This window comes from Takifugu rubripes, chromosome 21, assembly GCF_901000725.2.
Source record: "Takifugu rubripes chromosome 21, fTakRub1.2, whole genome shotgun sequence".
Taxonomy (NCBI): Eukaryota; Metazoa; Chordata; class Actinopteri; order Tetraodontiformes; family Tetraodontidae; genus Takifugu; species Takifugu rubripes.
The window spans coordinates 6,471,905-6,490,941 of record NC_042305.1 but is presented as its reverse complement, the minus strand read 5'-3'; the positions used below and the strand labels follow the sequence as shown (position 1 = coordinate 6,490,941).

At 45.6% G+C, this 19,037-nt stretch overlaps 5 protein-coding genes and 1 long non-coding RNA gene across 15 annotated transcripts in view; 5 read left to right on the top strand and 1 right to left on the bottom strand.

Moving 5' to 3' along the window:
* Positions 1-1,785: 1,785 nt before the first annotated feature.
* LOC115247545 (protein FAM240A) lies at positions 1,786-3,924 on the top strand. Of its 7 annotated transcripts, XM_029829588.1 has the most exons (6): positions 1,786-1,963; positions 2,097-2,146; positions 2,217-2,254; positions 2,634-2,661; positions 2,829-2,965; positions 3,756-3,924. In XM_029829588.1, the coding sequence occupies exons 3-6, from the start codon at positions 2,217-2,219 to the stop codon at positions 3,856-3,858; spliced, it is 306 nt and encodes a 101-aa protein (XP_029685448.1). In that variant the 5' UTR covers positions 1,786-1,963; positions 2,097-2,146; the 3' UTR covers positions 3,859-3,924. The 7 variants fall into 7 exon arrangements, with proteins under 7 accessions (XP_029685448.1, XP_029685447.1, XP_029685443.1 ...); XM_029829587.1 differs by lacking the exon at positions 2,097-2,146 and having other exon boundaries at positions 1,786-1,947; XM_029829583.1 differs by lacking the exon at positions 2,097-2,146 and having other exon boundaries at positions 1,786-1,947; positions 2,217-2,325.
* nudt18 (nudix (nucleoside diphosphate linked moiety X)-type motif 18) lies at positions 3,924-7,242 on the bottom strand. 4 transcript variants are annotated; one of them, XM_003974629.3, is made up of 7 exons: positions 7,081-7,242; positions 6,186-6,361; positions 5,998-6,108; positions 5,809-5,911; positions 5,352-5,475; positions 4,875-4,996; positions 3,924-4,759 (listed from the first exon to the last, which is right to left on the bottom strand). In XM_003974629.3, the coding sequence occupies exons 2-7, from the start codon at positions 6,357-6,359 to the stop codon at positions 4,377-4,379; spliced, it is 1,017 nt and encodes a 338-aa protein (XP_003974678.1). In that variant the 5' UTR covers positions 6,360-6,361; positions 7,081-7,242; the 3' UTR covers positions 3,924-4,376. The 4 variants fall into 4 exon arrangements, with proteins under 4 accessions (XP_003974678.1, XP_029685440.1, XP_029685439.1 ...); XM_029829580.1 differs by lacking the exon at positions 7,081-7,242 and adding an exon at positions 6,445-6,672; XM_029829579.1 differs by lacking the exon at positions 7,081-7,242 and adding an exon at positions 6,450-6,672.
* Positions 6,690-7,793, top strand: LOC105418001 (uncharacterized). The gene is made up of 3 exons (XR_003886599.1): positions 6,690-6,820; positions 7,331-7,383; positions 7,660-7,793. It is a non-coding gene; the product is annotated as an uncharacterized lncRNA (long non-coding RNA).
* Positions 7,794-9,056: 1,263 nt separating this feature from the next.
* Positions 9,057-10,874, top strand: LOC115247544 (uncharacterized). Its single transcript, XM_029829581.1, has 3 exons — positions 9,057-9,281; positions 9,742-9,873; positions 9,953-10,874. The coding sequence occupies exons 1-3, from the start codon at positions 9,213-9,215 to the stop codon at positions 10,091-10,093; spliced, it is 342 nt and encodes a 113-aa protein (XP_029685441.1). The 5' UTR covers positions 9,057-9,212; the 3' UTR covers positions 10,094-10,874.
* Positions 10,875-11,107: 233 nt separating this feature from the next.
* On the top strand, positions 11,108-16,563 carry ercc6l (excision repair cross-complementation group 6-like). The gene is made up of 3 exons (XM_003974627.3): positions 11,108-11,264; positions 11,670-11,714; positions 12,291-16,563. The coding sequence occupies exons 1-3, from the start codon at positions 11,233-11,235 to the stop codon at positions 16,141-16,143; spliced, it is 3,930 nt and encodes a 1,309-aa protein (XP_003974676.2). The 5' UTR covers positions 11,108-11,232; the 3' UTR covers positions 16,144-16,563.
* Positions 16,564-17,540: 977 nt separating this feature from the next.
* adam9a (ADAM metallopeptidase domain 9a) overlaps positions 17,541-19,037 on the top strand; it is an 8,494-nt gene continuing 6,997 nt past the window's right edge. Inside the window, exons 1-3 of the mRNA XM_011615307.2 lie at positions 17,541-17,963; positions 18,498-18,595; positions 18,808-18,866. Of these exons, the coding sequence (XP_011613609.1) occupies positions 17,882-17,963; positions 18,498-18,595; positions 18,808-18,866 (239 nt within the window). The 5' untranslated portion in view covers positions 17,541-17,881. The remainder of the gene's footprint in view (positions 17,964-18,497; positions 18,596-18,807; positions 18,867-19,037) is intronic.

Genomic DNA, 19,037 nt, shown 5'->3' with positions numbered 1-19,037 from the left:
GGAGTCCATCTCCTGATGGAGCGGGTGGAGGCTGCCTGCCTTTGGACCAGTGGGGTGTACTGGGGCTGCACGTACACCAGGTTGTGGTCCGACTTGCCCAGTGGGGGGGGGGGGAGCGATGACTCTGTATGCCTCCTTGACGTTGGTGTACAGTAGGTCGATCGTCCTGTTGTTTCTTGTGGGGCAGTCAATAACCTGGTGGAGAGCAGCCAGTGTGGAGTCCAGGGTCACATGATTGAAGTCTCCAGAGATGATCAGGAGGGCCTCAGGGTGCTTGGTCTGCAGCCGTGCTGCAACGCTGTGGATCTTCTCACACGCAGTTGCTCCGTTGGCCGTGGGGGCGATGTACACACACGTGCCAGATCACGTGACTGAACTCCCTGGGCAGGTAATATGGCTGCATGCTAACGGCTAACAGTTCCAGATTTGGGCAACACAAAACCGCCTTCACAGAGACATGGCCAGGGTTACACCAACGGTTGTTGGTGTAGATGATTAGTCCCCCTCCTTTGCTCTTGCCGCATTCCTTTGTGTCCCTGTCCGCTCTCACCGCGGTGAATCCTCACAGGTCCACGTTAGCATCGGGTATGGTAGCGGTTAGCCACGTCTCTGTGAGAATAAACAAGCTGCACTCACGGTAAATCCGGTGGTTTCCCAGGGCTGCCAGCTCGTCTATCTTATTCGCTAAAGAGTTGACGTTGCCCATAATCACGGAGGGGAGCGATGGTTTGTGCCTCCGCTGGTTTTCTGTTCACGGCGCCTGTACCTTAGCCCCGGCTTTGCTCTCTCACCTCTCTGTTACGGGACGGGGTTAAACAGAACCCGAACGCAGGCCAGGATACAGTGGTAAAATGCTCAACAGGTTTTATTTACTGGGGAGGGGGAGCACACAAGGAACACAAGGGCAGCCCTCTAGGACTGCATAGCACCCAGGGAACAAACGCTGCCCCTCCAGGGCACAGGGAACAGACACGGCCCTCTCGGGCACAGGGAGCAGGAGCAGCCCTCCAGGAAACAGGGAGCAGGAGCGGCCCTCTAGGAAACAGGGAGCAGGAGCGGCCCTCTAGGAAACAAGGAGCAGGAGCAGCCATCCAGGAAACAGGGAGCAGGAGAGGCCCTCTAGGAAACAAGGAGCAGGAGCAGCCCTCCAGGAAACAGGGAACAGGAGCGGCCCTCCAGGAAACAGGGAACAGGAGCGGCCCTCTAGGAAACAGGGAGCAGGAGCGGCCCTCTAGGAAACAAGGAGCAGGAGCAGCCATCCAGGAAACAGGGAGCAGGAGAGGCCCTCTAGGAAACAAGGAGCAGGAGCAGCCCTCCAGGAAACAGGGAACAGGAGCGGCCCTCCAGGAAACAGGGAACAGGAGCGGCCCTCCAGGAAACAGGGAACAGGAGCAGCCCTCCAAGAAACAGGGAGCAGGAGCGGCCATCCAGGAAACAGGGAACAGGAGCGGCCCTCCAGGGAACAGGGAACAGGAGCATCCCTCCAGGAAACGCAGAACACCCTGGCCAGTGTGGACCTGGCGGGTCAGGACACGGTGGAGCTGCAGACCCAACCCCCCCACCCCTTCCCTGACATTAACCTTCCCCATTGCTTCTGCTGTGCCCACCTTGATAGTCCTTGTAGGGCGCCCGTCGAGGGGGATGTAATGTTGGGGTTCTGGGTTGTGTCTGTCTTTGTCCTGCAGGAAGGGGGGGTGTGGAGCACAATTGGTGGCAGCTGGCACTGCAGGCAGGCGCACCTGTAGGCAATTTACATCTTGCTGCCTATTTAAGCAGGTTGTGCCTGCCTGTCAGGGCCAGGGTGGCTGTCCGTCTTTTGTTGGTGTCTGTTCGTCTTTTGTTGGTGTTCTGTGTTTCCTGGCGGGCCGCTCCTGTTTCCTGGAGGGCTGCTCCTGCTCCCTGTGCCCTGGAGGGCCGTGTCTGTTCCCTGGGTGCTACGCAGTCCTGGTGGGCTGCCCCCCCTGTAAATAAAACCTGTTGACCACTCTACCACTGTGGCCTGGCCTGCGTTCGGGTCCTGTACAACCCTCGTTTCGTAACAATCTCCTCTCCTTTCTCTCGCTCTCTTTCCCTCCATGTCTCTCTCTGTCTCACAGACACACATATCCCTATAGTTCTATTTTTGTGAAGACTTTCACGCACAATTGTGAATGACATCATCAGATCATTTACGGGCTCAGTTTTCCATCAGTGCTGACTTGTTTGTTTCTTCTCAGATGTATGGAGAACATGAGGAGAACATGAGGAGAACATGGTGAGAATGTGGGGAGAAGATGGGAAGAACCTGCTGCCACCCTTGCTCCTCTCTGAGAAACATGATGACAGGTTTCATGTATACATCAACTCTCCATGTTGTCAACACATTTGAGATCACATCAGCTGTTATCAGAGAGGAGGAGGAGAGGAGAAGGGGGAGCGGGGAGGAGAGGAGTAGGGGATGATTAGAGGGGAGGGGAGGAGGGGAAGGGGAGGAGCAGAAGAGGAGGAAAAGGGGATGAGGAGGAGGGGAAGATGACTCCTCTCTTCTCTTTCCTCTCTCACCTCTCCTCTCCTTTCTCCCTCTCTCCTCCCTCTCGCTCTCCTTTCTTTATCTACCTCTCCTCTCTTTCTCTGTAATTTGTTCCTCCTGAGAGGTTGGTGGACACTCATCTCTGTGTGAAGGTTTGTATTTGATCTTTTTAATTTTGTGTTTAATATTTTTGATTATTGACACATTATTATAGATCCAGAAGTAGAAACATGCTGTTAACATGAGAACAGTCAGATAGTCCAGACCAGCAGCTGCACTCTGTTCTGTTTCTGGTGTGCTTCTGATTTGTGTTTGTCAGGTCTGCTGCTTTGAGATGAACTTGGCTCTGGTCCACAACCGACAGCACATCCAGACCTTATGGGAGAAAAGGATCAGCAGCCGGTGCCAGTATGAGGAGAATGAGGAGCAACGAATGGAGAAGAGCGCACTTAAGAGGTGGGAATCTTCCTATCCATCATCAAAACCAGCCTGTCCATGGTTAAAACTAGCCTGTCCATGGTCAGAACCAGCCAGTCCATGGTCATAACCAGTTAGACAAAACAAATGTCCAATCTGAACTTTGGAGGGTTTAAAGATGTTTCTTCTGTGCATCTGTGTGTTAAATGCTACTTAGCAGCCAGATCCGTCCCAGTCTGATCTGTCCGGCACCTCCTCACCTAATCCCTGGGATCTGTTTCTGTGTACCCGTAATCCTCTCTGTCCACCCTCGTTAAACCCGAGAAGAAGCTGCTGCAGCAAGTGTTGAGATAATGACACAGTGATGACGGACAGAAATCACACATGAGAGTGTGTGTGAGTGTGTGAGTGTTTATGTGTGTGTGGGCGATCAGTGCAATTTCCCTGATAAATATCAAGTCATTAAAGATCTGAGCGGCTCATTCATGTGTGAAAAGACTGAGGGTTTTGAACGAGCTCTAATTTGAGCCTGAAGACCTTCAGTGTGTGTGTGGAGCTCAGAGAGAACCAGCAACTGATGGAACAAATATAATAATACCGTAATAGAAAAAAGACAGAGGTGCTTCAAAACAAACACACACACTATCACTACATATTGAGAACCAAAATTCAACCTATAGTGAGTACATTTTGTCTGGTCAAGTTTAAGTGTGTGTTTGAAGGTTCAGGTCAAGGTTTAGCTTTAATGGTAAGGTTGTAGTCAGAATGTGGGTTGTCTTCTATAAGTCCTCACAAAGGTAACAATACATGTGTGTGTGTGTGTCTTCAGATTGAGGGGGGAGTGGCTGACCCGTCTGGAGACCAGAAACAAACACCTGAAGAGTGTCAACACTAACATGGTGAAGACAAACTGTTCAGCTGATCCATCCTGACGAACCAGGATCATGGCTCCTGATCAGGAATTAGTTATTCATCAGACACTGAACATCAATAAAACTGATTTCACACACTTTCAAACTTTATTACTTCATTCATGTGTTTTACAGCGTGTGTTTGCCTCCAACCACTCGAATCTCTTAATTCACATCCTGTTTGTGGAAACTCAACTCACTTGTCTCCTTATTAAATTAAACAATTTTTAATTCCTGGAACTTCTGGGAACCAATGGAGTTGCTGCTGGTTGTCCTCCATGTCATCAATGGACCATTATGTTCCTGGTGAATGTTAGTGCAGTAAACCACCAGGGGATGAACCGTCCTGGTTTTGATGTGGTCACCCAGGCTGATGCTCATCACCCTGGAGGTACAGCCTGGTATTACAGGCTAACAGGTTAGCATGCTAACCTGAACGCATCAACATAAAAGTGACACAAAGGAAGGAAAATTGTATTTTCAGACTAAAAGATAATTTCTTTTAGCCAACCTTTCAGAATATGAGTCAGGTCAGCCCATCAGTACATGCTGTGAATGGGTAAGATGGACATGCTCCTGATCTTTTCCAGCAGTTTCTCTCTCAGAGGTTCTTTCTGGACTTGATGCCAGATGTACTGAGGATTCTCCACAGGTGGCGGCTGACCCGTCTCTGTCGCGTCCATCTTCTCGCCATCCTCGTTCAGCTGGACGTAATCGGGTGTCAATGCCACCAGCGAGTTGAAGCACACGCCATCGGTCCTGCCGTGCTGACGGCCATTGTGTTGCAGGCTGAAGATGCCCAAAGTGGTTACATCGTGGTCGTAGTACGCAGACGGCATGGCGTCCTGCACCACCATGTTGGCTGCCCAAGTGACGGCATGGGTCTTCACTGCTGCAGCAGCAGGGAGGTGGAGCACTGGAGCTGCGAGACCCCAACAAGTGTAGTCAATACATACGCATGGTGATTTGAAGAAAGACACACAGACTTGTGGGTAATGTAGTCCAACAAAGATCCTCAGTGACTGAAGATGTTCCACCTTTGACAAGCAGCATCCAGATCTGCTGGGTGTTTGTGTAGACCAGGACAAGCCTCTGAATTACATGCCGACAGCTCAGGTCTAATGGTAGCGTGACAGGATGCCAGGGATTCCTACGGTACCTGAATGCAGCACAGCAAGAATGTTATGAAATGAGCAGGTCTTATTTCATGATGTTAGAAACACCGGATGAGGATTTGAGTCATCTGATGTTTCATACTGTGACAGTTTCCTTCCCATGATTCATTGCTTTTCCATCTGCTGTTGATAACACTGTTTTCCTATCATTTAGATTTTTTCTAGACTTTAGAGACAAAAACCCTAAAGAACATTTAGAGAACATTCAGTTATTTAACAAGTGCCATTAATGCTCTTCTGCCGAACAATGTTAAAATGAAAGTCGCAGTTAATTTGATATCTGATATTTCTGTTGGAATGGTGTTTGGAGAGAAGAATCTGTTCTGTTCTCTTGTGTACTTTAGACCACAGTCAATGAGACGCAGGATATCTCGTCCTCTCAGAGGGAGGATGGACTCTCGATCCCACCAGGAGGCCTGAAGAGACTCTTGATCTGCTGCTGACGGCGTCTTTATTGCCCCACCTGACACACAAAACAATCACTCAGGTTCAGTTCGCAACACAAGCAGACATTTTTCACAACTAAACATAATTAAACATAAACTATTTACTGTAGAAAAGGGACCTAAAATCATTCATGGATTTGGTTAAAAGATTAAAACATTTTTATGGAAGTGATTATAATCAGATTAAATGCAGCTAACTTGTCTTTTATTCAGAAGTTGTCATCCTCATGAGACACTTTTAATTTAGGACAAACAACCACACATCTCCCCTAAAATCATCTTTGGAATCAAGTTTAGTTTAGATAAAAGCTCTGAGTGGCTGATGAAACACATTATGAGTGACCTCTGACCTGTAACTCTGGCCAGGAAGACAAAGCGTATCCACTGGGGCCCCTGTTCCTGGATGAGCAGCAAACTAATTGGCTCACAGTCGAACCCTGCTTCCTCTTTCACCTGTAAACAGCTGTAAAGCTGAAGCAGCCACGTGCACACTCCTCACACCTCTGTCATACAGTAGTTGTGTGCATTGGGTGGCTCACCTCCCTCCTCAGGGCCTCCTCCAGGCTCTCGCCCACTTCTACTCTTCCTGCAGGGAGATACCAGAGTTTATAACAGTCTGGCTTTGCCTCCTGCACCATCAGCACCTCCTCCTGACACACAAACGCACACGTACATATTAAACTCAGTGGAAGAGTAACATCAGCCGAAACAAGCAGTTGTCTTGAACCTTGTCATTAAGGATGACGGCGCAGATGATGTAGGTGACGGTCTTCCTCAGGGCTGCAGGTTTGCTCTGCTCCAGACCCACATAATACCTTTCCACCTCCCACCCCTGACCACCCAGCAGTATCTCCACCTGCTCCTCCACCCGCTGGCGCTGCTCTGCTTCGGTGTCCTCCATGTCTGTAGGGACATTCATGAACAGCTCTGGAATTAGAATTTACTGTTATTAAGTCAGCTTGAGTATACAGCTTTAGTGCACACAACTTGCTGAGATTGTGGCTCTTTTCAAATCACAGTCCCCAACAGGAGCCAGCTGGGCCTGATCAGTGTCCTGGGTCCACAGCACTCTACAGCCTCTTTCAGGCTGCAACAGCTCCAGAACCAGGGCTGAGAAAAGCCCTTCAATGGGCCGGAGCGAGACTTGCACCTGTTCTTCTGAGACTCAGCAGCCAGAGAAGCAGATTTAGCTCTCTTTAATCTGCTCCCCCCTGGGGGCAGATATGTACAGCAATGTTACCGGCTGGTTGCTACAGACATCGTGGCCGGGGTGGCTCCAATGGAATCTGGGCTTGTTGCTTTTCTCCATGACTGAGCAGAAGCTGCAGAAATTGTTCATGGAGCCAACGACCTTTCATCAAGGTCGGCAAGCAAATGCATTTTCATCGATCGTTTTATAAACTAAAATCAAGAAAAAAACGAAAGCACTTCAAATTGTATGACGAGTTTCATTCTTGATATATTTTTTAATAAATTAACATACATTTAGAGAAAAATGTTTTCCGAACTGATATTTTTAACTACGGGACTCAGTAATTCACGCTGCTGAAAGCTAAGGTTTGAAATCGTTACATTATTAGTCAGCGGGAAACTTTATGTCAGAGACGAATAGACGGACAAACCTTAAAAATGGATCACTTTATTCTCCTGAACACTGAGCTGTTGTGATATTTGACACGGCGGCAAAATCGGAAGTTAATCTTGACTTCCGGGAGTGGATTTTCAACTATGTCAAACCTCTAAAAAGAAATAAATAAAAAAGAAATACGTTAAAATGTTTTTGCCTTTAACAATCCTGCAAAGGGATTGGATGGTTGTATAATCCAGTTTTGTCTCTGTACAAATGCTTTTATCTCGGAATATCACCGGAAGTGTTCCTGAAAGGTCACACGGAGGCTGTTCATGTAAGCTAACATCGGTCCAAAGTAAGTAGCGACTTATCCAATTTATCGGTCGCCGAATAACTGTTGATTTTCACACAAGAACAGCGTTTAAGAAGCGAAAAAACGTTGGTTAGCAACTTTCTGTTAAACAAATAAAAATGTGTCTTTGAGTTGTCCTGTCTCTGTTTCGCTTTTAACGACTAACTCTGTTTTGCTAATTGTTGCTGTTGTTTTTTTCTGTGCTTTATTTTGTTTTGATTTTTTTTAATAGTCATCATTCTGACAAGAATTTACCTATTTATCTTTTTGTAAAACAAGATTATTTACATTCGTTTTTCAAGTCGAGTCAGGATCTGCTGGACATACAGAGGATTTAGACTGCCTTACAAAATCCTTGGCATCCATCCATCCATCCATCCCTCATCTGTCCAACCCTCATCTATCCCTCATCCATCCATCCCTCATCTGTTCATCCCTCATTCATCTATCATCCATTCATCTATCATTGGAAGGTTTAATAAATCAGATCACAGTCTGCTTGTTTATGGGTCTTGTTTGTCCTTGTCACAAACATCTGTGTGTGTTTCCACTGACCCAGGTTTGTGCTTGAGGAGCAGGAGAGCAGCATCACCTCAGTCTACCAGAGGAAGCCGCTCTACACTGACGGGGCCTTTGGTGCATTCAGGGGCCTGTACCCCAGGGCTTTTCTGTATTAGTTACACATTCTGGTTTCCTCAGGGAGAAGGTTCTGCTTCAAGTCAGTCCACCCTTGTGATGGCAAGACACAGTAAGCTACAGAAGCAAGTGCTGGCTCTGTACCGGCAGTTCCTACAGGCCGGGAGGGACAAACCAGGTTTCGTCCCACGAATCCGTGAGGAGTTCAGAGTGAATGCACGGATCAAGAAGACAGATGTGATGCATATTGAGTATTTATACCGACGAGGACAGAGACAACTTGAACAGCTGAGGGACAGCAACACCAAACAGCTGGGATCCTTCTCTAATCCAGCTAACCAGAGTTGAACTCAAGTAACCTCTGACCTTTCGGGACTCACATGCTGTGAATAAGGTTTTAGATTCAAGCATGAAGTGTGCAACTTCCTTCAACATTGTTCTTTCTTACACTAGTGTTTGAAAATGATGGTATTTATGAGTGGATGCTGTCCTAAATGATTCAAGACTTTACAATGAATCCAGATGATGTAACTGAAGTATATAAAGTCTAAATCCAGTAGTGTGAATGGCAACTGATGCTGCTTACGTTTAAGAAGGCCTTGCAATCTCATTTCTGAATAAAAGTGTTATTAAGTGTTATCTGGTTTGATGTTTAGCTACTCTGACTCAGCACTCATCAGCCAACCCTTTTAACTGAACGCAAACAGAAATATAAAGAATTTAGATAAGATCAATATATGTGTGCATACACAAATAGAATGATGCATACTATGATGTGATAAAACACAATTGTAAAATTTTAATTCTTTTACAGTACACGAAGTCTATGTGCACAAATTTCACCTTTTCCCCTCTTTCAAGGATATTTGGGACATTTTTCCACATGCGGTTTCCTATTCTCATTAGTTTCAAAGTAATTTAAACTCCGAATAGCATTTCCAGTAGAGTAATAAGATAAGCTACTTTCGATCCAAAGCGGACTCGCAGCTTCAGACGCTGCTGCTGGAGGATCTTGATCTGTCCACTAGGTGGCAGCAGAACATTAGTCAAGTCTCAGTGGAAAAGAAGAAGAAAGTCGTAAACAGGAAGGGCGATATTTTCCTGCTCATGATCGTGTTTGTCTTTGTTTATTGGTGAAAATATCTGCATTTGCTCCAGCTCTGGGTTAATCTTTTTGATTTTTACAGTAACCTTTTATGTTTCCGGTCATGTCGGGGTCAATGAGCTCTGGAGCAGAGATGAGCACCGCTCAGCTGATTCAGCAGGTAAAAAAGAAAGTGATCACAAAAATACGGGATGTTGTTCAATAAATTAATTTTCTTGTTGTCCCCCATCATTGTAGACAACTAGGAAACTGTCGGTTTTGACGGTATAGGAGGTAAATTAAGAGTATTTTATCCAAACACTTGAAATGACTTGTTCCCTTTTGACATTGACATTTCCTCCAGTTGTTTTAATTCTGACTTTTAGGCTTCAGGCTCAGTGTAACAACTGTTGAAAATGGAGGAATAAGGATTTTGTTCAACAAAATAGCTTTCTTTCTCTCTAATACAGAATTAAGTTGCAGAAATGTAGCGTTTTTCTCCGAAACGATGTTTAAACATCAGAACATTGTTGTAAGACTAGAGTCAACGTTATTGGCCTGTTGTTGAACAGATTTAAGGGATTTTGCATAGAATATATTTAATGACACATTAGGCATCTTAATTAAACATCTTCCTGCAGATGGCGATGTTGCGATGGCTGGATTCTCAGAGTGATGAGGACCGGACGCTTCTGGCGGCGGTGACGTCAATCCAGGTGAGCAGAGAGCTTCTGCACCGGATCACCAACCAGGACAAAGTGGACGCCTACAAGGTACCTGCCTGGTAGGGGGCGCTGTATGTGCATGTTGACAGAATCAGGTGAACCTCATCTTTTGTCTGTGTGTCCTCAGAAACAGTGCATTCTGGGTATTGCACAGTTCGTCCAAGAACATCCTCGGGCTTCACAGGCTGACATCACTGCTGAGGTGGAGAAAAGAGTTTTGGTCTTTGCTGCTCAAATCAGAGCTCTGGAGACGGCTCCCTTATTCTGAAGGATTAAAACCTCCCGTAATTCTACTCTTTAAATCCATGAGCCAGGTCTAAGGTTTAACACTCTGTGTATGTGTTGTTTTTCTTTCACATATTATAATCCTTAAAGCTCCTTACACATATGCACCATAATCCCAACTTTATCCTGACTTTTGTTAGGATACGTCTGCATTTTTAACTGGATTTTGTCTCATTAGCATCTTTGGCCTGACGCCAGGTGATCAGGAGAAACTGTGGAGGAACATGTAGAACACTATGTGGACCTGTTAGCGACCACTGCATAAGCAGAACAGCCAATAATCACCTTGAAAAAGAAAAACCTCAATGTTGCCTTGACGTCAGTATTCAGGCTCTTTACTCGGTACTTAGTTGGAGCAACTTCTTTTTCTGTGACAGCTCTTCTGAAGCTCTGTCAGGCTGGACAGAGACAACAGATATTTCCATGTTTCTGCAGATACGTATGATAAGTTTCTGGTCAGGGTTCTTCCTGGTCCACTCCAGAACATTCACAGAGTAAGGAGTTCCTCAGTGCTCTGAATTATTGTATCACTGTCCCTGAATCCTGCACCACATTCATCCCCTTCCAAATCTACCATCAATGTCGGGATGGTATTGGTCAGGTCATGACCTTGTATATACAGGTGGGTCTTTAACAAATCACCCCAGTAAAGTTCAAGTATCAAGAGTCTGAATCTTCATGTAAGAGTTCAGCTTTGCAAAATATTGTAGACCTGAATATGTATTCATGTTACAGATGAATAAATCCATCATTCACAATCAGAATTTTGGCTTTTTTTGTGTCTGAACCAAACTGACAGCCGAACCGATAATCCGATAATGTCTCTGAACACAGACGGAAACGACGAAATAGGCGTGTTTTTCCTGTCACCTCATTAATTCCTACCTCTTTGCTGATTGGCTGGGCTCCCTGTGGTCCCACCCACCAGAAGTTTGGTTTTTCCTCAAGTGGATCGCTGCGTTTTTAGCGTCAGAGTAACGTGCTCTCTGATTGGCCTGAACAAAATAGCGGGGAACGCTGTGCGTTCGAACACCGGAAGTTGCAGTAAATGAACGTAGCAGCAACCTGACTTCTAACTGAAGACTCGTCATTTGTCGTGGTTGTTTTGGACGCATCGGTGTTATGATGGATGCTTGTGCCGAGAGATTGGAGAAGTGAGTAAAAAGGCGACTCTGATTTTGTTCTGGGAGTTAGTATCGCAGCTAGCAGCTACCTTAGCTTCCTGCTTGTTGTTAGCATCTGCTGTGATTGACGTTATAATTAAGGGCTTATAACATCAGACGATCATTAAACCGACACTACATTTGTTAGTAAACTGTTAATACGTATAATTATTTTGCTGCATTTTTTATTTTTTAGAACTTTGTAAGGTTGAAATTATTTTTTCGGATTTGGGATATAATGATACATTTGCAGTTGTGTTATTAGCTGAAAATTCATAACCACCTTGTTTAGGTAACACAAAGCGATGATTGTCCTGGAGCTGATTTTGGGAAGAAAAGGACTATTGTCTTTATGAGAGATGACGCTTGTCTCACTCTGAGCTTGTCTCTCCACAGGTCTTTGTCATTGGAAACACGTGACAGAATGGACGAATACCACAGGTAACTTTGCTGTTGGGTTCAATCTGAGATGCAAACGGATAATTAAAGTCGCTGACTAATTAAAGTCCTAACAGGACGTCATTTTAGGTCACTGATGTGCGTTCGTGTTGTGCCCAAGCCTGACAGATGGCAGTGTAATTCTCTATTTTTCTTTTCAATAAAGGATTTTTGGTTCACAGTTTAAAGTGGACGCATCATATCATATCATATCATAGTGCAACTTTTATATTAGAAATATTTATTTGTTGAGTTTTGGTTGAACAGTTTTATGGTGAAAGTTGTTTTGGCATTATTCTGAGTTGGAGCGCTGATTAAATAGTGTGTTTTGTTGGGTTCTAGTGTTGTCACCCTTTCACAGTCATGTTTCTGATCAGTCACATCTTCAAATCTCTTTTTTTGTTGAACATGTTGATTGAAACATGCTGCTGTACACAGAATTTTAAACTACTCACAAAGAAATCTCTATTGATAACCTCCACATCTTGAATGCTCACGTGCACTATTGACATTTTGAAGTGTGGTTATTGGAAAATCCCAGTTAAAATTGTAACACTGGGGTGTTTTTGCCTCCTCCAGGTTGATTCAAGATGGTAAAGATGCTGCCAAGCGGGGAGACATGAACAGAGCGCTGACATTATTCAAGTTGGCCTTTGACATTCACCAGAGTCTGAAACTAGAGACTAGGATAAAGAAAATTGAAGAACTGATTTCACAGAATGACTCGGAGGAAGATGATGATGAGTTCGTCAACGTCAACGGCAGCGGTTTAATGCTTTTCAAGGATTTACACGAAAAGCTTTATAACTACCAGAGACAAGGGGTGGCCTTCCTGTACAGCCTCTACAGGGATGGACTGAAAGGTGGGATCCTGGCGGATGACATGGGCCTTGGCAAGACCATCCAGGTGATTTCCTTCCTGTCAGGCATGTACGACAGCGAGCTGGTGAAGCACACTCTGCTAATCATGCCAACTTCACTCATCACAAACTGGACCAAAGAGTTTGCCAAGTGGACTCCTGGGATGAGAGTCAAGGAGTTTCACGGCACTAGTAAAGGGGAGAGGAGCAGGAATCTGGGGAAGGTTCAAAGGAGAGGTGGTATTGTCATCACCACATATACAATGCTCATGAACAACTGGCAGCAGCTGTCCTCATACAATGGTAAAGAGTTCACCTGGGACTACGTGATCCTAGATGAAGCACACAAGATCAAAACCACAACCACCAAAACAGCCAAGAGTGCGTATGCCATTCCATCTAAACACCGAGTTCTTCTGACGGGGACGCCAGTCCAAAACAACCTGAAGGAAATGTGGTCTCTCTTTGACTTTGCCTGCCAGGGCACTCTACTCGGCACAGCTAAAACCTTTAAAACAGAGTATGAGAACCCTATCACTCGTGCCAGAGAAAAGGACGCCACTCCGGGGGAAAAAGTTCTTGGCTCCCGGATGTCTGAGAACCTCATGACCATCATAAAACCTCACTTCCTGCGCAGGACAAAGGCAGATATTCGTAAAAACAAGGTAGACAGTGTATATTTTTGTAAAGAGGAAACGACAGCAAAGGCCCACGCTGACATCCCAGAGACTCCACAAACCTCTGGGGCTGTGATGCCCACTCTAACCAGAAAGAATGACCTGATCGTTTGGACATATTTGAGCTCCATTCAGGAGGACATATACAGACAGTTCATTTCTCTGGACCACATTAAAGAGCTGCTCCTTACCACCAGGTCACCTCTGGCTGAGCTCACCATTCTGAAAAAGCTCTGTGACCATCCTAGACTTCTGTCTGCTGCTGCCATCACCAAATTAGGATTAGAGGAACGTGGAGAAAATGCTCTGGTAGGAGATGACACAGCGGTGGACGCAGAGGCACAAGGGATTTCAAATGTTAGTGACGAAACTCTAATATCTGAGTCGGGAAAACTTGTCTTTCTGTTTAGACTTCTGGAAAGGCTACGGGAAGAAGGCTGCCGCACTCTGGTCTTTGCTCATTATCGTAAAGTTCTTGACATCCTTGAACGTATCCTGGGCAACAGAGGCTTCAAGGTGATGAGACTGGACGGTACAATAAAGCAGATCACAGAGAGAGAGAGGAGGATCTCTCTCTTTCAGATGGACAGGAGCTACTCCGTCTTCCTCCTGACCACCCAGGTGGGAGGAGTTGGCATCACTCTGACAGCAGCCAATCGTGTGGTGATCTACGATCCCAGCTGGAACCCGGCGACTGACGCCCAGGCTGTGGACAGGGCCTATCGTATTGGACAGACGGAAAATGTTGTCATCTACAGGTTGATCACCTGTGGAACGGTGGAGGAGAAGATCTATAGGCGGCAGGTTTTTAAAGACTCACTTATCAGACAGAGCACAGGAGATAAAAAGAACCCATTCCGGTACTTTAGCAAGCAAGAGCTAAAAGAGCTTTTCACTCTGGAGGAGACCAGGTCCTCATCCACACAGCTCCAGCTCCAGGCTTTGCATTCCAGACACCGATGGACTGACCCTCAACTGGACGAGCACATCGCCCATCTCCACGGCATGGAGATGTTTGGCATCTCTGATCATGACCTCATGTTTTCCTTGGACATAAATCATGATGAAACACCAGAAGACCAGGTGGAGCACCATTATATTGAAGGACGGGTCCAGAAGGCCCAGGAGCTCATGAAAGCAGAATCTGAGCTCCAGATGCAGCTGACTGAGAACATGGCATCAAGCACAGAACCCACCTGGCTTAGACAACTAAGGGAGAACAGGAGCAGAGAACATTCCCATGAAAAAAACGAACCAAAAACCAGTCCTTCCTTCCCACAGCAGGACTGGAACAGCTCTCCCGAAGTGAAGGAACTGGACCAGTCTGACTCTGGTGGGACAACCAACCAGCAGAATCGAAATAGTTCGGTTATTGATCTCACTGTGGAGATCATAGCAGAAAAATCTCCTGTAGCAGCGATCCAGAATGACTCTTTTAAGATGGACGAAGACATGGGTTCCTCCAAAATCCACTCTGACAAACAGGAGAAGAGTTCTGTAGAGGAAGCAGAAGCTTCTCAGGAGAGTTCTGTGGAGGCAGCAGAAGCTTTTCAGGAGGTGATTCAGGAGTCTTTGGTGTTGGATTCTTCCATCACGTCTGAGACTGCAGCCGTTTATGCCGGCGACCGTAGTCAGCCGTACCTGACGGCAGTCGAAGATGATCACATCCTAAATGAAACTCTTCCATCGAAACCCAGTTCAGACCTCCACTTGGAAGAAGACCATCTGACACCACCGCAGAACAGCAGCGCTTCTGCTCTACAGCCATCAAATTTGAGCATCAAAGCAGAGACATCATCCAGCGTCAGCCCAGGTCTCGCGTGTTTTCAAGGAGACTTCAACTTGCGGCTTGAGGACAGTGAGGTGTTTTCAGACCAAGAGGTCCTTGCCCATCAGGAGAGGAACTTGCTCTCACAGCTTCAGATCAACAGCAGCTTTGACGTGAACAAATCCCTCTCTGAGTGGCACCACAAAGAAGAGCTCCACCAAAGCCTGAAATTAGACCCATCAGAGAATGATTCCATCATCCTGACCAAGAAGAAAGGAGCAGCAGTTATCTATGACACTGACGATGATGAGGATGATGATGAGAGGAAGGAACTTAGCAAGAGCCAACTCGACAGCTCATTTCAGATTCTTGGAGCCTCCACACCCAAATCAGTATCTTCTGACTCCAGGAAAAGCATTGGAGGAAACACCTCTGTAGCCTCACGCCGTTCCCTTCTGTGTTTAATCATCAACGACATGGAGAACCAGGACCAAGATGATGAAGACACAGAGAATGAGGACCAGGATGGTGAAGACATGGAGAATCGGGACCAGGATGATGAAGACACGGAGAATGAGGACCAGGATGGTGAAGACATGGAGAATCGGGACCAGGATGATGAAGACACGGAGAATGAGGACCAGGATGGTGAAGACATGGAGAATCGGGACCAGGATGATGAAGACACGGAGAACCACGACCAGGAGAATGACATTGACATGTCAGAAAGATATTCTAATGAGGCTAAACTGGACGACGTTATTGTTCCACGCTGCAGTGAGCTTCAGCTGGAGGAGACTAGAGAAAAGACATTAAATACAGAAGAAGAGGTGGAGCCAGAAGATAGGGACAGTGAGTCCAGAGAAGCCATGAGCTGTGAGACTGAGGAACCGAGCACTGATCCTGAGCTGGGTTCTTCTGAGAGGGTGGACCACTGCACTGCGGAGATGGATGATGTTGTTGATACCTTTGAGTCGCTGGTTAGTAGAGGGAAGGAACATTTGATCAGTGGGCAGCTGGAGAATGCTCTGGACTTCTTCCTGCGGGCTATTGACATCAAACCTGGAGATCCTGAAGTTCAGCTGATGACCATCCAGCTGTACCGTCAGCTGAGCCATAGAAGCTGACACATCAGTGGACTGACCTCAAACTGGCTGAAAACCAGTCATGTCAGCAAATTGAATCATTTGATTGGTTAAAAATGGACTAAACTGCTCTTCACGCTGCTGCCCTCTTGTGGTGGGTTAGAGGGTAGATCCCTCCCTGGTTGTGTGAGCAGATGAGATGCGTCCATCTGTTCACAGGTAGTTCTTGTCATTGTTCTGATCTGATATCTACTTTCGTTGGTGGGCGGGGCTAAGAAAGTGAGCTCAGCATGATGATGTGATACCTGATGATCACCTGATGCAGTAATATCACTCCTAAATTGACCCAGTTTGCCCTGTCAAACATTTTAACAGCAGAAGAGAACGTGTTTGATTTGACTCTACTTGAGATTATAATCCCATATGTTTTTAACCTTTGTGTCCAAGAATAAAGAGGATTAAGTTCAAAGAAATTTTATCTGTAGTATTTGATAAAATGTAAACTACAAAATTGGAGAAACTCACAAAATTATTGTTATTATTGACACAAAAGTGTGACAATGACTACACAATATTTCCAAATAAAACGACAGTTGGAAAAAGAAACTCTTACTTTGGAAGGCAAACCTTGGCACGAGTCAACTTTAGAAAGGAAGTAATTATTTTACTTGTATTACATTAACTGGAAGTTCTAAAGTTCTGTCAGTTTCTTTCAATTGAGCCGCTTTATTGATTAGGTTGGACAGATTAATGAATTGGAGCAGACAGACAAACACTTTATGGTTTTTGAACCCATGACAGGATGAACAAATGACTCGGGCTCAGTATAAAAGAAAAATTTATAATTAAATTAAAAACTATAAAACCTTCACCAATTTTATACAGAACATTACATATCCAGTGAGGAAGTTGTACAGCAGCACTGTAAAGGATGTCCAACATTAAAATGAGTCCAGGGTTTGAGTTGGAGCGCCTTCAGCATCCTCACTTTCACGGGCTGATGGTTTGAGTCTGATCGCTGCAAGACGGAACACCCGACCTACACAGAGTTCCCAGCTGCGCATGCGCATACCCCCCCCCCCCCCATGTATGACGTAACTGAAGAAAAACAACCAACAAATTCCTTTGTAACGAGTTTGCCTTCAAAATAATAATAAAAACTTTAGAAAATAGAATTGTCTCTTCATCTCATGAAGGCTTGAGGCTTAAAGGGAACTTCGTCCCCGGTACTCGATCAACCAATCAAAGTAGACTGAGTAGTTGGAAAAATAATAGAGACAAATTTGAAATGAATTTGTTGAGTTATTTTGGAGTTGAGAATCATTTCTAATATTTAAAATAAATGATGGAATTAGCTACGTATCCCTAAAATACATTTGTATACAATTTATTTATACTTTATTTTGGCATAAACAACAGACTGGTTGCGACGCTGCTTTTATTGTGGTAAGGCTTTAGCGGAAACGGTGTTCCTGGGAACTTTGTATCTGGATTCCAGGCGAGTTTTGGGAGCCGAATCTGGGAGAAAAAGAATCGAAGCGGAATCCAGAAACCCTGTTTATGCTGGACTCAGCATCTAGACGAGTTTGTGTTGAGACTTAGCTAGCTGCTAACAGCTAACAGCGGGAAAGGAATGGCTCGGCCGAGGAAGAAAACCACTCCCGTCCAGTTAGCATGAGGCTCCGCAGGGGGAAACGGCTGGAACTCAACCAGGAAAGCTACAGCAGAAACCGGGCGGAGGAGACGGGCTGTGATTGTTGAATCATCCAGAAAAAAAGAGATGATGATGATCGGAGGAAGAACGAAGCTGCTGGAGATCTGCTGCTGTCTGCTGCTGTTCAGTCAAGAATCCCAGTGTGGAGGTGAGTAAGGGGACACCGAGCCGGATTTGGTTTTTACCCACCGGACTGGGTCTTTAGCCAGCAGACTACTGCGTCCTCTCCTCTGGCTCCCTGTTATGTTCAACCAGAATCCACCAGCTGTTACTTTGGGGAAGATTTTGGTCATTGGGGTGAACAGGATGGTGCTGGTCCATATGAAGGTGGTATAGAGACAAAGATGAATCCAGCTACCAGCTTAGATTCTTCTGAGTCCAGAAGGAACTTCTCTCTGTGTGTCAGAATTGTTCTGGTGTGTTGAGTTCATGAGGGATTAAATGTTCCAACGATGTGACCTGACCCACATTCTAAAACCTGATTACTTACACGTGACGGGTTAGAACACAGAACTTTAGACAGCTGAGAACCAAACAGGGAGGTTATAAAATGGGAATAATACCGCCAAACAAACATTAAACTGCTGCCTATATGTCTATGTGTGTGATGAAGCAACATGTTGCTTCAGCTGTAACAGCACCTTTATAATCTGAGCCAGTCTTCATGGGTTTCATCCTACAGACCCTCAGACGCAGCATCTCTCCTCCTACCAGCTGACGGTTCCTAGGCCAGTAGGAGGTCGGTTCAGGAGGGAGGCAAATGGAACGCTTCCCAGTCAGGTACTGGACTTTCCTCTCTGACCTTCTGAAAGAAGTGCTGCTGACCAATCAGGTCCACTTCCTGTCTGTGACCTCACCCCCTTACTCAGCATTTCCTGCTGCCCCTCACTTGGCATTTAACCTTTTGCTCAAGACATCAATGAAAGTTGTTTCATTTATTTTGTGTTGTCTTTGATGGCTCTCTGATGATTTCTGGATTTATTTGTCTACAGGTCTCTTACATCATCCCAGTGGATGGACTTGACCACATTGTTCACCTGCAGAGAAACCAGTAAGATGATGTGTGTGATGATGATGTTTAATCTGATGATGAATCTCCAGAACCTCAGTGCTGTTATGGACAGAATGTCTGATCTGATCAGATAATCGATATTTGCACAAACATAGTTCAAGGAGGATGGCTCACACTTTGGTTGTCATGGCAACCACTGCCTTCACCTTT